The sequence below is a fragment of the Neospora caninum genome, chromosome IX (assembly GCF_000208865.1).
Source record: "Neospora caninum Liverpool complete genome, chromosome IX".
Classification (NCBI taxonomy): Eukaryota; Apicomplexa; class Conoidasida; order Eucoccidiorida; family Sarcocystidae; genus Neospora; species Neospora caninum.
Window position 1 is genome coordinate 4,139,292 of NC_018390.1, and position 13,314 is coordinate 4,152,605.

Genomic DNA, 13,314 nt, shown 5'->3' on the forward strand with positions numbered 1-13,314 from the left:
GTTGTCGGTGTATGCCTGCGGAGGAATTCTGTGTCGGAGGGTGGCAGTTTGATTCGGCTGGATTCGTGCTGGTGCTTGAGATGAAGCTGTTGCGCACCAAAACTAACCAAAGGTTGGTCTGTCCGGTCCCATGCAGGTTTATTTTCGCTCTGTCCGCGGCCTTCTCTCGGAGTCAGACTCGAAGTTCACACTGGCACTGTAAGTCCTTTGAGTTCCGTGTAGCGGGAGAAGAGGCTCTGTCGCTATGCATCGGAATTCTGCTGGATTCATTGTTGCATCGCCCCTTCGCAATGTCACTCCCATCAGCTGTTGTTGCACAGCATATATAGCGTCGCGAAGGAGATGCAGGAACAAAGGTACCCATAAGATCCTGGGCGCTGCCACAGACTGGGCGTTCACTCAGCTGGCGTCCGGTCCAGTGCACTGCGACATAGCAGTCTTCCATGGAAACTAGCCGTGCTTGTGGGAAGTAGGTGCAATAATATTGGAGTGATTGAGATTCCTACGTGCCTGTTGTGGGATAGATGAATGCTCGGCCAGAAGATGGATACCACAGTAGTCGGCGGCACCGTCCGGGGTGGGCGCTGCCTAGAGTATCTGTAGCTTATACACGCTTTCTCTTGCTCCGGCTTTACCAAGAAGGCAAGGCATTCCTTTTCGATCATGGTGTCGAAAAGTGTACGAAGAACTGAGTGCGACTTGTGTGTTCTGATACTGCTAGAGAGAAGAACAATTCAATCGTTTGTACACCTTAGTGCATGCAGCTTTCATTGGTAATATGCCTCTATGGACCACGACTGATGCTGCTGATCCTGCGTCCTGGTGCCGCTGATCCTGCGTCCTGGTGCCTCCGCGCCGCTCTGGTGGCGCCCATCCAAAGGCGTCCTGCGACAGAATCCTCACTCCTCATACTGGGACCCGTCATACTGTAGACTGCCGTTCACCGCATATTCAGTCACTGCGGTTGGTAGCCACCCGAAAGAAACACACACCCTTATGGCTTGTTTAAGCGCCTCAAGCGGTGACGTTGAACGCTGTCGTCCACTGACCTGGGAGAAAAGTGCATCCGGCCGCAACTCCGGCATACAGAGGCAGATGGTCTTCAAAACCAGAGATACATTCAGCTCTGCACTAAGAAGTCGAGAGAGTGAGCGTCCTACAAGCAAACGAACGAACACTGTGGCGACTGTTGCCGGACACAGAGACGTGTCCCCTTCCACTGGCACCTTTGACTCTACGCTGCTCCAATCCATGTCAATCGATATGCTGTTTGAGAGGACGTAGAGAGCGTTTTGGAGACCAGGTTGCAGGACTGGTCTGGTGGTCATGGTAGCTGTTCAATCTGATGCTCTACCTCTCTTGTCTTTGTATCGCCGGTCTCCCTCCTGCGTATGGGTTGCTGTAGGCTTGCGGAAACGTACCTCTGTTTGATTCGGAGAATGTAAACAAAATGGTAAACAAAACGCCACCGATATGAGCTCTTGTGTCGGCAAGTGGGACGCGATATGGCTGCAGTCCTCTGCCGGTTGTGGATTCGCTGCTTTTCGGTTGCGCGCGGAATGGTCCCCTGTTCCTGCGCCTGAAGACGAGCAGTAAGAGACGCTTGACGGCAGCGACGCCACCAATCCATCGACTTATCTGGCCGTGGGAAGGAGCAAAAGCTCTTTTTTTCTTGTTTCGCGACACGTTTGAGGAAAGCTTGAAAATGGCGTGTTCACAGGATGCTCGCGTGAGCAGTTCCCTGTAACCGCCTCCAGTGTTCTTCGATCGAACCTGCTCTTCTCTCGATTGTTTGGCCAAGGGTGGACTGAATGGCACCTTGTCGCTTGGACGGCAAGAAGAGGCAGAATGTAAGAAAGGCAGAGTAATGGAAGCCGATCGTAGGTGAACCAAGGTCCATTCGCTTGTACAGTGGACCATCGTCGGCTCCTCGTAGCGTCCGCCCTTTCCTCACCGTCTCCTTCTTTTTTTCTGGCTTTATTCTTCGATCCCTTGTCTTTCTCTCCTCATTTACCCTGTCTGCTTTTGTGTTTGTGTTCTTTTCTAGCTTCCACATGATTATAGACAGTAGTCCGTATCTCGTGCACACTCGATGCAGAGTGTCTGTCACTTTCTTCCCGATACTGCCGGTCAGACTCCGTCGTCAGCGGCTATCGCGCTCTCCCATCGATTTCTCCTCATCTGGTCTCACCATCCTCTCGTCTCCAGATGGACTGCGCTCAGCCTTCCTCCTGTTCCCCCCCCATGGGGCCCGGTGATGCTCGCGCCTGCAACGTGATAGGCAGCGCTGAGTGACCGGCCGCCCAGCCCGACACAGTAGATACTGTGCAAGGAGGCTTCTTCCTTCGTCAAGAGGAAGCCGTAGCAGTCAGAGAAAATCGATGAAGGGAAACAACGACAACACAGAGGACCAGTGGGCGGAGAAGAGCGTGAGAGGGAAAGTCCAAACATCTGCTATGGGTGATCAGGGATGTGCTGTGCTGTGAGGGGAGACGCCACGCAGCGACACCCGAGAGAGGCAGGAGACACAACATGTTGGAGAACGAGAGAGACGACACGAGACGAATATCAACAGACATCGGGAACAGATGGAAGAGCACACAAATCCCATTTCACGGCCTTGTAGCCAACCGAAACGAAGGGAAGGTGAGGCTGAGTGCAGGGGAACCGCCAGCGAAAACACTTCCGGAACCTCAATCGGGCGGGCGCGGCGTGCCTTTATGGTGATTCCCCGGAAGCCAGTTGGCGACGCCCGCAGGCGCTTGAGGGCACGGGATGTTTAGCATCGCCCTGTGTCTGTTGGAGATCGAGAGGCCTTGAGGACACAGAGAATATTGGCGAAAACAAAGATAGCCACTGAAGGCATTCTTGACAGTTGTTTGAGAGCGAACATAGCTCGAATAGGTGGTTTTGCCGTCACTTGCTTGACTGGCAACGACATGAGATTGAGAGTTTCACACGGATGGCGCGATCCTTTCTGGGGCCCCCAGTAACGCCACCAGTCAACGGGTGCACTGCCGTCTGTCGAAGCGAGGTCTTCCAGCCGGGCCCTGTCGCAATTGCTGTCTCAGGACAAGAAAAGGATACTCTGCGGCATTTTGTGATTCGATACTTTTTTCTGAGTTACAATAACTGTTTGTAGTTTATTTGAAATGTTTTCCGGCTGTGCTTAATCAGTATCTTGTGTGTGTAGGATGGAACGCCGTATTTCGTTCCCCAAGTCCCGAGCTCCGGTTGGGCTAGTGGCCGCAGTTTTTTTCGTGTCATGCTGGAACGGGCCGTGGACGATTGCGGTACCAGTAACAGCAATACAGCCGCAGTGCACAATAGGGAAGAGGATGACCACTTGTACTTGCGGATCGGCGCCGAGTTCAATCACAGGAGCAGATGGAACGCGTAGCAGCGTAACACTGTCTGATTGGAGTAATGCACTGACTATTCAGTGTCCCAAAACAGGATTCGAATTTGTACCTGCCGACGCAAATCGTGTATGCAGTTCAGGCGAGAACGAAGCCTCTTTGAAAACCTGCAAAGACCAGCAGAATGCGAAAACGTCTCCCATCAAAGATTTTTTGCCGCACGCCTCCGAGACCGACCCTCCAGCGTGGACGACGACAGACACACACACGAAGGATAATTCATTAACCATTCCACCAGACAGCTTCCCACTGATCGACAAAAGCTTCTTTGCCGGATGCCTACAAACAGCAACCAACTATGACGAGTGTTTGGTGACGGTCAGCGTCAAGGCCAGGACCTCGGCCGTGAAAGACGGTGTCCTCATTTGCGCCTACGGCAAAGAGAGCAACTCGTTTGTTCCAGAAGTAACACTGAATTCCGAGAACAACTCACTGACCATCCAGTGCGGCAGTGAGGGACAGATGGAGCCGACGCAGCAATCTTTGACTGCCTACCACTGCGCCGGCTCCAACACAACAGACTGCCAGAAGGTGAACCTGACTGAGATCATGCCGACCTTCACATCGAGCTGGTGGACAAAGGACGAGCAGAACAGTAATGCACCGAAACTGGTGATTCCGGAAGACGGCTTTCCTTCCCAGGAAGAAACGATCGTATTGGGCTGCGAGCAAATAAAACCATCAAGTGCAAGGGAAACGCAAGGTGGTGAAAGCACTGCTGTTGAGCTGCCGACATGCAGCGTGAAGGTGACACTCAGTGCCCAGACCTCGGGTTCACAGGCCTCGAACGCTTCCTTCCTCGGATTGTTCCTGTTGGCTTTCATGTCCTCTATCATGGGCTCATACTAAATTTCCGCCTCAGCTCTTTTGTACTGAATAATCAGCAGCGTGAGTTTCTCCTCCCCTCCCGCAGTGAATGTTGTAGTTCTCTTTATGGCGGTGTATATTGTGGAGGATGTTGTGAGTTTTTGTTTGACTTCGAGACGACGCTGTCGCTCACTAGGACAACCGAAGGCTCGTCCGTCTCCCCGTTCGTGAGGCCTCACTTCTTCCCTCGAGCTTCAGTCGTTTTGGGACGTGCTGGGCTTGGGAGTGCTTCCACATGATACACAGCAGGTATTGACGGTGCATCTATCCTGTGGCTGTCGAATCCATCAGGCGTACCCACCAGTAGTTGCGTCGCTGACGGCGTGTAGAAGCTTAGCTGGATTTCCCGCTAAAAAACGTACCTGGTTTGGTCAAAGTTCGTTGAGCATATTGACTAGTAGACACTCTCACACGGCCTTGTCGGTGGTTGGGTGCAGCCGAGAGGATCTAAATTGTATTGTCGCTTTCAACTAGCTCGGACAGAATAAAAGCATGCATTGCCTTTCCACTATGCCGCAGAGGACGGCCTTAGGAACACGTTTTACCGCCATATCTTGTCCCCTCATGGGATTGTTGTAGCTGGAGGTTTTTTTCGCATTTACAGATGTAGCTGTTGCAGGCAATCTGGCTTCAGACCCTGCCTGATCCTGCAGGCCATCCTGAATCAACCGCCTCTTCTAAAAGCTACTATGCTGCAACAAGCTCGACTTTCTCCATGCACGGCACCATATTGTCGACCGCCCTACGCCAAAATCTTCAGCCACGGTGGTGCCAAGCATCCTGACAGAAACCAAAAGTTTGGGTAGTCGAACTCCAATGACGAGCAAAGGGAAGCCGTTGTCATTGACAGCAGTGCTTTGACTCCAAAATGGGAAAAACACCTTCTTTCCCACTTTCTATTTCACTTCTCGAGCATTCGCGTGATCTCGAGGCGCAGAGGTGGACCCAGACGCTCACACGCACCTCCTGGTTGTGTGAAATATAACAAGCCGATTGGCAGCAGCATCACGTTCCTGCTCCATTGACTCTCTGGTCACCCCACTCTACCAACACTCCCGCTTATTTGTTTTTTTCTGTTTCCCCTGATTATGCCTCACTCTTCTCTCCACTGCCCCCGCGACTTTCCCCTGCTGCCGCGCCTCGCCCCATTTACACCGCCGATGCTTCGCCTTCGCGGCGTGCACCTGTGCTCTGGGCCGACCAGTCAGCGACGAACAAACAGGTGAGCGACGTTCTCCCTCTCGTTCCTCTCATTGAGAGGAAGCAATGAAACAAATGGGAAGGAAGAAGGACTTTAGCGAACAGGAACTGTAGAGGCCGTTGCGCGTGAGAAGCGAGTACATCTGCTATTTGGGTTTGGAGGCCCTGCGACGGAGAGAGGCGCTGCACAGAGATACAGCCAAACAGGAGAGAAAGATGACGCGAATGGCATGAGAATGAGGTAGACAAGAAGGAACGAGAAGGGGGGAGACGCCGGAGACTCGGGCGTGAAAGGAGAGGTTCCCCCTCCCTTTGAATCAGGCGGAAGATACAGAAAAGTGTTGGTGGAGCTTTGGGGGACCAGTCAGCTGAATGGAATGGGAATCCTCCCATCAGGCGGGCGCAGCTGGCGCGTCCTCCTTTTACGGGCGCGGTTGTCGAGAATTGTACTTCTCCGGGGAGTGTGACGGCTGTTCCGGAGGCTCGGTGGCTAAGTGACGTCTTCCTCGGTGTTTGAAAAAAGATGGGGGGCGCAAATTGCTAAAATTCGGACGAAAGAGGGGGACCTGTTCTCTGGTAAGCGTGTGGATTTTGGAGAGGACGACGCATTCGACAGCAGCGGTTTCAACTTGGACTCAACTTCATCCAGGAGTCAGTCCGCTAGTCACGAGCAAGAAACGGATGCCATTCGGGGGCCCGTCCGACGGCACCAGCCGATGCCTTCGTCGCCGTCAAGCAGTGTGCCGGACTTGATGGGAGACGGGAGAATACCCTCTTTACGGTTTGCTTCCTAGAGCAGAACTTGGTTGCTTCACTGTTCCCATACGTCAGTGTACTGATTGAATGTCACGTTCTGGAAAGCGCAAGTAACCGAACATAGTACCTTGGTGGAAAATGCACATGTTTTTCAGTTATGTTGACAGAAAGCAACGACAGAGTCGACAAGTGACTCAAATAGAGAGACACTGCGAACATACAGAAGAAAGGAGAGCCCTCCTTCACTTTTTTCTAGCCAAGCGTCACGAAGGGAAGGCAAGGCTGGGAATCCACCAGCTGAATTCTTCCTGATCTTCACTGGTTCACAGGCGCGGTTGCCCCGTCCCGTCCCTTTTGGGTGTCCGTGCCCAACGGGAGTTCGCGAAGCCCGAAGGCTCTCGAGGCAACGGGGTGGGCGACAATCGCTCCGACTGTCGGAAGCCGAGGTGAGTGAGTGCGTGATGGAAGTTGGTAATATTGAGGAGAAGAAAGATGGCTCCTACTTGCCTAATGCACTGATCTTTGAGAGACAACACAACTTGAATATACGGATAGGTTTTGCAGTTGGCACTACTAAAACACCTGAGACTGAGGTTCGCACAGGCAGCATGCTCCAGCGGCGGAACAAGCCGACGGGTTCGCCACCGTCCATCGAAGCGAGGTACCCCTGGGTGGCCTTGTTGCACTTGCTGTCTCATCACAAATGGCTTCGTGGCTGTGTCCTGCTTTTTTTTGATTCGAAGTCCTCCTGAATTACCGTGACTCTTTGAATTTGAATAGGTTTTTCGGTAGTGGATGTCCACTAACTCGCGTCGAGGATGGAGCGTCGCATTTCCCCGTCAAACAGGTCACGGGCACCAGTGATAGGGCTTGTGGCTGCGGTTCTGTTCGTCTCATGCTCGAGCGGCCTCTGGAGGAGTGAAGCAGCCGCACCACTAATAACACCACAATGTGATGAAACTGAGGAGATGACCACTTGTACCTGCGGATCGGAGGCAAAATCAAAAACAGGAGCAGACGGAACGGGTAGCGGCGCAACTCTGTCTGAATCGAGCAACGGAATCGCCATTCAGTGTCCCAAAGAAAACTTCGAGTTTGTTCCCTCCGACAAAAAGTACGTTTGCACTGGAGAAAAAACGGAGGGGGCTCTGAAAACATGTGAAGCTGGTACTGGCAAGAAATCTCCCATCACGGATTTCATGATCCCCGTTACCGAGAGCAACTCAATAGCGTGGACGGAGACATCCAGTACAACAAAGGATTATTCTCTAACAATACCACCAGGCAGTTTCCCTCTTGTCGACAAAAGCTTCTTTGCCGGATGCCTACAAGCAGGAGGCAACGAGTGCGTGGTGAATGTAACCGTCAAGGCCAGGACCTCAGCCGTGAAGGCCGGTGTCCTGACTTGCGCCTACGGCAAAGAGAGCAACTCGTCTGTTCCAGAAGTAACACTGAATTCCGAAAACAACTCGCTGACTATCCAATGCGGCGATGAGGGACAGATGGAGCCGACTCAGCAATCCTTGACTGCCTACCACTGCGCCGGCTCCAACACAAATGACTGCAAAATCGTGAACCTCACTGAGGTCATGCCGACCTTCACATCGAGCTGGTGGACAACGGATGAGCAGAGCAGTAGGGCACCCAAACTCGTGATTCCGGAAGACGGGTTTCCTGCTCAGGAAGAAACGATTGTGTTGGGTTGCAACCCAAACATCGCCGAAACATCGAAGGCCGAGCAGGGTGATCAAACCACAGCTGGAGCGCTGCCGACATGCAGAGTGAAGGTGACAATCAGTGCCCAAACCTCTGGTTCACTGGCCACGAGCGTTTCCTTCTACAGATTGTTTGGCTTGGTATCAGTTCCATTCGTCCTGCTTGGCGCATACTGAATATCGGTCTAACGTGCTCTAAGAGCAGCAGTTTGCTGCGTGGTATTTGTACGCGCTATTGGCGACGGGTGCTGCGGATGTCCGCTTGCGGCGGAATTTGCGTTGGTTTGTTTCTCCGCTGCATCCTCGCTCGAGATCGAATTGACGCTGTTGCGCACAATTGCCAACAGAGACAGGTTTGCCCGTCTGATCCGGCAGGTTCATTGTTTGCTCCGAACAGTACCTTATCATGGATGAACACATGAAGTGTGTCAGTTTCCTGCAACTTCGGTGAGGTCTGTGTAGCATGAGAAGGGAATCGGCCACTACGCAGCGAAATTTCGCTAGGGTCATCGATGCAACAAACATTCAATAAATGTGTGCTTCCTGGAGCTGCAGTTCCGTCGCGTATATGCAGTCGTTAGGGAGATGTAGAAACGAATACAACGATGGCGTCTGCAGTGCTGCCAGAAGGCAATTGGTCAGCTGAAGGTTGCTGCACTTCCACTATCATGTCCCAGTCACATAGCGCCAGTATCTGTATTCGTTAAATTGGGTTTCGTAGACTGGATGGATTGAGTCCATCATCCGTCCCCGTTTTGAAAAAAAAATGCAGGCTGCAATTGGCTTCAAACCATCCTGGTTGGGTGCCGCTAAGAGGCGAAAAGGTTTGTACACGACTTTGCCTGCTCCAGAGCACGGGGAAGACCAGGTATTCCTTTCGAGCAGGGTGCAGAGAACATAATGATGCAAGTAGCCGTGGCTGGCCAGTCGATCTCTCTAAATCCTACACAACACTGATGGATAGCCTCTCTGTTTCCACTACTCTCTTTTCATTTGCTCCCATTCCACACTACTCTGCGACACGATCATTCTTCTCCATACACGCCACGATCAATTTGTCGGCTACCGCACACGTCCGTCGAAGCCGTATCTCTTCCGGGTACCGGGAAAAATGAAGCATTTGAATCGCCCATCGATAACCAGAGGCATCGAATGTGAACGCTTGCGTTCACAGACTCGGGAGAATGGTATATCCTTCAGTGAATCCTGTACTCGGAGACTTGTGACCTAGACAACGAGAAACCCAGCAAGTGCTATAATATGTCGGAACAGTCAACCGCTCACGTGTGAAAAACCGAACCTTGTGGAAGAAGGACGACCCGGCACAAGAGTAAACCTAGTGTTTTGACGCAGAGAATGGGAACAAAATGAGCATTTTTGTCGGGCGAGGGAGAAGAGACACAATCCCGCTCGATGCGGTTTTTGCTGTCGCTTCTCCTTCGGCTGCACGCTTGAACGTTCGGCTCTATATACACCTCAGTTTTCGTGCGTGGCACTGGAGGGAAGGCGGACCAGAAACAAAGGATGAGAGCGGGAGACAGAAAGAGGATACGAGTTGTCTGTTTGTTTTCTACATACACGTCAGGTAAGCTGGAAGGACAGAGAGTTCGCAGAAGCCTTGCGTCAGCATTTCTCTTCGTGTGATTACGCTGCTGTTCTCGAAGAGATTTTTGTTGTCATTCTTAAAACGGAAACCGAACGCGTGACACTCTTGTGACGACCAGGCAAGGGGAGGGAGAATGGAAGAGAAGCACCGAAATGGAAGACGTTCCTCAAGAAAAGAATTGCCTTAAGTCAACCCTCCTTCAAGCACCCATTCTTCGCTTTTCTTCACTTAGTCTTCGCCTTCTCCCTTTCCTCCCTCATGCTTTCCTATCTTTTGTTCTTCGCTTCTGCCCTCTCATCTGTGTGCTTGTACATCACTACCTCTTCGTTCACGGGAAGTCTTGCTTCCGGTTCTTCAAAGCTACTGGACAAGTGATGGGCAAACCCACGATATCGAAACTGAAGACAGTCCTCGAGATATTCTTTTGGTTTGCTTCCAAATCTGTTCTTGGTCCCTTCTTTGGCTGTGCTGTGTTTTGTGGCTCAGCATCTCCTCTGGCCCCCCACACAGCTAGGGCGTTCAGTGTTTCTCTGTTCCCCCGATTGACCACCAACCGAGAGAGCAAGCAGCTGTCCGTCTCCTCAACGAAACAGAAAACCTTGCTGCGGTGCATATTCAGGTGGTCATCCCACACCACACAAGGCTGGCCGGCAAGCAACACATATGAGGAGGCGCGTAGCAAAGGGAAGAGCGGAGAAGGGGTTGCGGTTGGAAGCAGCTTCAATTCCTCTTTCCTTTTGAGGCACTAAAGTTCTCACGGTCGACTGATGCCCGTAGCCACACACTTCCGCCTACTGCAGCCCAGTCTGCCTCACTATTTCCTTCTCGAAGAAGAGGAAAGACAGGAAGAGACAGAGGAAGATGGCGGTGCTCAGCTGTACGGGCTGCCCAGGACATCTGCTGCAGAAGTGGAGGCGAGAAGAGCACCTTTGCTGTCTCCCGGCTCGTCTTTTTCCCAGCTTCGAGAGTGTCCTTTCCTTGCCGTTTTTGCTCCTCCACTGTGTCTGATTTCTCACGACAGGCTAAGTCTCTGTAGGCAGCTTTCCGTTTTCGTGACTTTTTTTCTGTCCTCATTCCCGTCATTCTCCTTCTCATCATCGTTTCTTATTTTCGGTTCTTCCTTCTCCCCTGTTTCATTCCCTTCACTGTCCGTCCCGTCTTGACCTTCGCGGTGTCGTAGTTCTTTCTTTGTCTCCGTTCTATCACGTCCGTTTTTTCCTTCGCCCACCAGAGAGGAACGCGAACCAAAAACGACGTGGCGTACCGAGAAGGGAACCTGGGGCGTCATAGAGAGAGCCCAGAACTCCTACTGCCCCCTGTTTGTGACAGGCCAGTGCAACAGGCGGTTGGATGCAGCTTCAGTTCCTCTTTCCTCTTGAGGCACTAAAGTTCTAACGGTCGACTTCTGCTCGTATCCACACACTTCCGTCTAGTGGAGCCCAGCCTGCCTCACTATTTCCTTCTCGTTCGAGTCAATGCGCCCTGACTTTGTCCTGACGCCCGCCACCCCACGCAGCCATCCCACCGCAGAAGAAGCTGTTTCAAGAGGCTTTCCATCCCGTTGGAAAAGAAAAAACACGACGAAGAAAGAGAAAACAAAGACAGAGGCCAGACAACGACAGCAAACAATAACGGCAGATTGAACAGCGCGCGGTGAGTCCATACATCTCCTATTGGTATTGGACGGCGATATTACAGAGCTGGCGAAGAGTGACACAACCTAGCAGGAGAGACAGGGGACGAAGAGCGAAGAGTATCACCGAGACAACACGCGGCAAAATGAGAAGAGACACCGGAGACAAGTGGAAAAACCGAGAGAGCCCCGTGCTCCTTCTATCCATGTGACACATAGGAGAAAACTGTTTGTGGAATTTGGCCGCATGAAAAAAGTCTCGGAACCCTATGGGCGGGCAAGCGGGCGAAGATGGCGCGTCCTTTTGTCGAGTGCGGTTGTTGAGAACGGTAGTTCTCAAAACGCCAAGTCGTGTCCGAGACCGGGTCCTGTCGCATCGCGTTCCGTGCTTGAGAACAGGGGAAAAGAGGTGTTGGAAATTGACAATCTTAGGCGAACACGGAGTGGCAGCTTAGAGGAACGGGGAGGCTCCCAGAAGATGCAACACATCCAGCCGAATTGGTTCAATTTGGACTCGACCTAATCGACAGCTCCCTCAGATGGAGAGTAGCGCAGAAAACCATGCAAGAGTCAGAGGCCGCAGCGGTGGCACGGGCCGACGGGTCCGCGCCCGTCCAACGGGCGGGGCTGCACCAGGCTTGCCTGGCGAGAGTTGCAATCAGGACAAAATGGGTCGTGGCGTGTCTTCTCACTTTTCGGTTGCATCTTTTTTTGTTAGTCGCACTGACCTGCTGCGACCGAAGAGGCTTTCTATATGTACAACTACTGATTCGTGTGAAAGATGGGGAGCCCGAATTCCCTGTCAAACAAGCCCGTTGCGGCAGTCGGGCTTGTGGCTGCTTGTTTTTTTGTCGCGTGTCTGAGCGGGTTATCGAGGGCTAATGCCGCGGGAACAATACAAGCTGCATGCACTCACGAGAATCAGATGACCACTTGTGTCTGCTCAGAAAGATCGGTTGGGCGCAAAGAAGCAAGCGGCTCAACGGACACACCAACTTTGTCAGAGTCGAGTAACGGAATCACTATAGTGTGTCCTGCATCGACATTCAAGTTTATGCCCAAGAATGCGTCAGACGTATGCGTTGCAACAACAAAACAAAAAGAGACCCTGCAGTCGTGTAAAAGCGAGACCGCCAAAACTCCCATTGAAAATTTCCTGATTCAAGCCACCCAGGGCAACGTCCCCGCATGGACGACGCCGACTCCGACAACCAGCAATCATGGTCACTCCCTAATCCTTCCCCAAGAGACATTTCCGTTGACTGACAAAACATTTTTCGCCGGCTGCCTAAACACAGGAGCCAAGAATGACGAGTGCGTGGTGAAGGTCAGCGTCAAGGCCAGGACCTCGGCTGTGAAAGACGGTGTCTTCACTTGCGCCTACGGCGAAGAGAGCAACTCGTCTGTTCCAGAAGTAACACTGAATTCCGAAAACAACTCGCTGACTATCCAATGCGGCGATGAGGGACAGATGGAGCCGACTCAGCAATCCTTGACTGCCTACCACTGCGTCGGCTCCAACACAGATGAGTGCAGGATCGTGAACCTCACTGATGTCATGCCGACCTTCACATCGAGCTGGTGGACAACGGATGAGCTGAACTCCAAGGCACCGAAACTGGTGATTCCGGAAGACGGCTTTCCTGCCCAGGAAGAAACGATTCTCTTGGGATGCAACCTAAACAACAACGTCTCGAGGCATGAGGACGATAATGGAACCACAGCTGCTCAGCTGCCGACATGCAAAGTGAAGGTGACACTTGCCGCGAGTTCGTCCGGGTCCCAGGCCTCGAGCGTTTCCTTCCGCGGATTGTTTGTGTTGGTCTTTGTTCCCCTTGTTCTTCTTGGCACATGCTGACCTCTTGTTTGTACGCTCTTTTCTCTAATTAGCGACCTGCTGCTTGGTTTTTGCGACGGATCCCTTTCAGTGTGTGTTGTCGGTGTATGCCTGCGGAGGAATTCTGTGTCGGAGGGTGGCAGTTTGATTCGGCTGGATTCGTGCTGGTGCTTGAGATGAAGCTGTTGCGCACCAAAACTAACCAAAGGTTGGTCTGTCCGGTCCCATGCAGGTTTATTTTCGCTCTGTCCGCGGCCTTCTCTCGGAGTCAGACTCGAAGT

General features: G+C 52.3%; 3 protein-coding genes across 3 annotated transcripts; all 3 read left to right on the top strand.

The window, feature by feature from the left end:
- Positions 1-3,194: 3,194 nt before the first annotated feature.
- On the top strand, positions 3,195-4,268 carry NCLIV_043450 (srs domain-containing protein; the record flags this gene model as incomplete). Its single annotated transcript, XM_003881262.1, has 1 exon — positions 3,195-4,268. The coding sequence occupies one exon, from the start codon at positions 3,195-3,197 to the stop codon at positions 4,266-4,268; it is 1,074 nt and encodes a 357-aa protein (XP_003881311.1).
- A 2,792-nt stretch (positions 4,269-7,060) lies between these two features.
- On the top strand, positions 7,061-8,134 carry NCLIV_043460 (srs domain-containing protein; the record flags this gene model as incomplete). The annotated part of the gene is made up of 1 exon (XM_003881263.1): positions 7,061-8,134. One exon carries the CDS (start codon positions 7,061-7,063, stop codon positions 8,132-8,134), a length of 1,074 nt encoding a protein of 357 aa, XP_003881312.1.
- A 3,843-nt stretch (positions 8,135-11,977) lies between these two features.
- Positions 11,978-13,054, top strand: NCLIV_043470 (srs domain-containing protein; the record flags this gene model as incomplete). Its single annotated transcript, XM_003881264.1, has 1 exon — positions 11,978-13,054. One exon carries the CDS (start codon positions 11,978-11,980, stop codon positions 13,052-13,054), a length of 1,077 nt encoding a protein of 358 aa, XP_003881313.1.
- Positions 13,055-13,314: the final 260 nt, after the last annotated feature.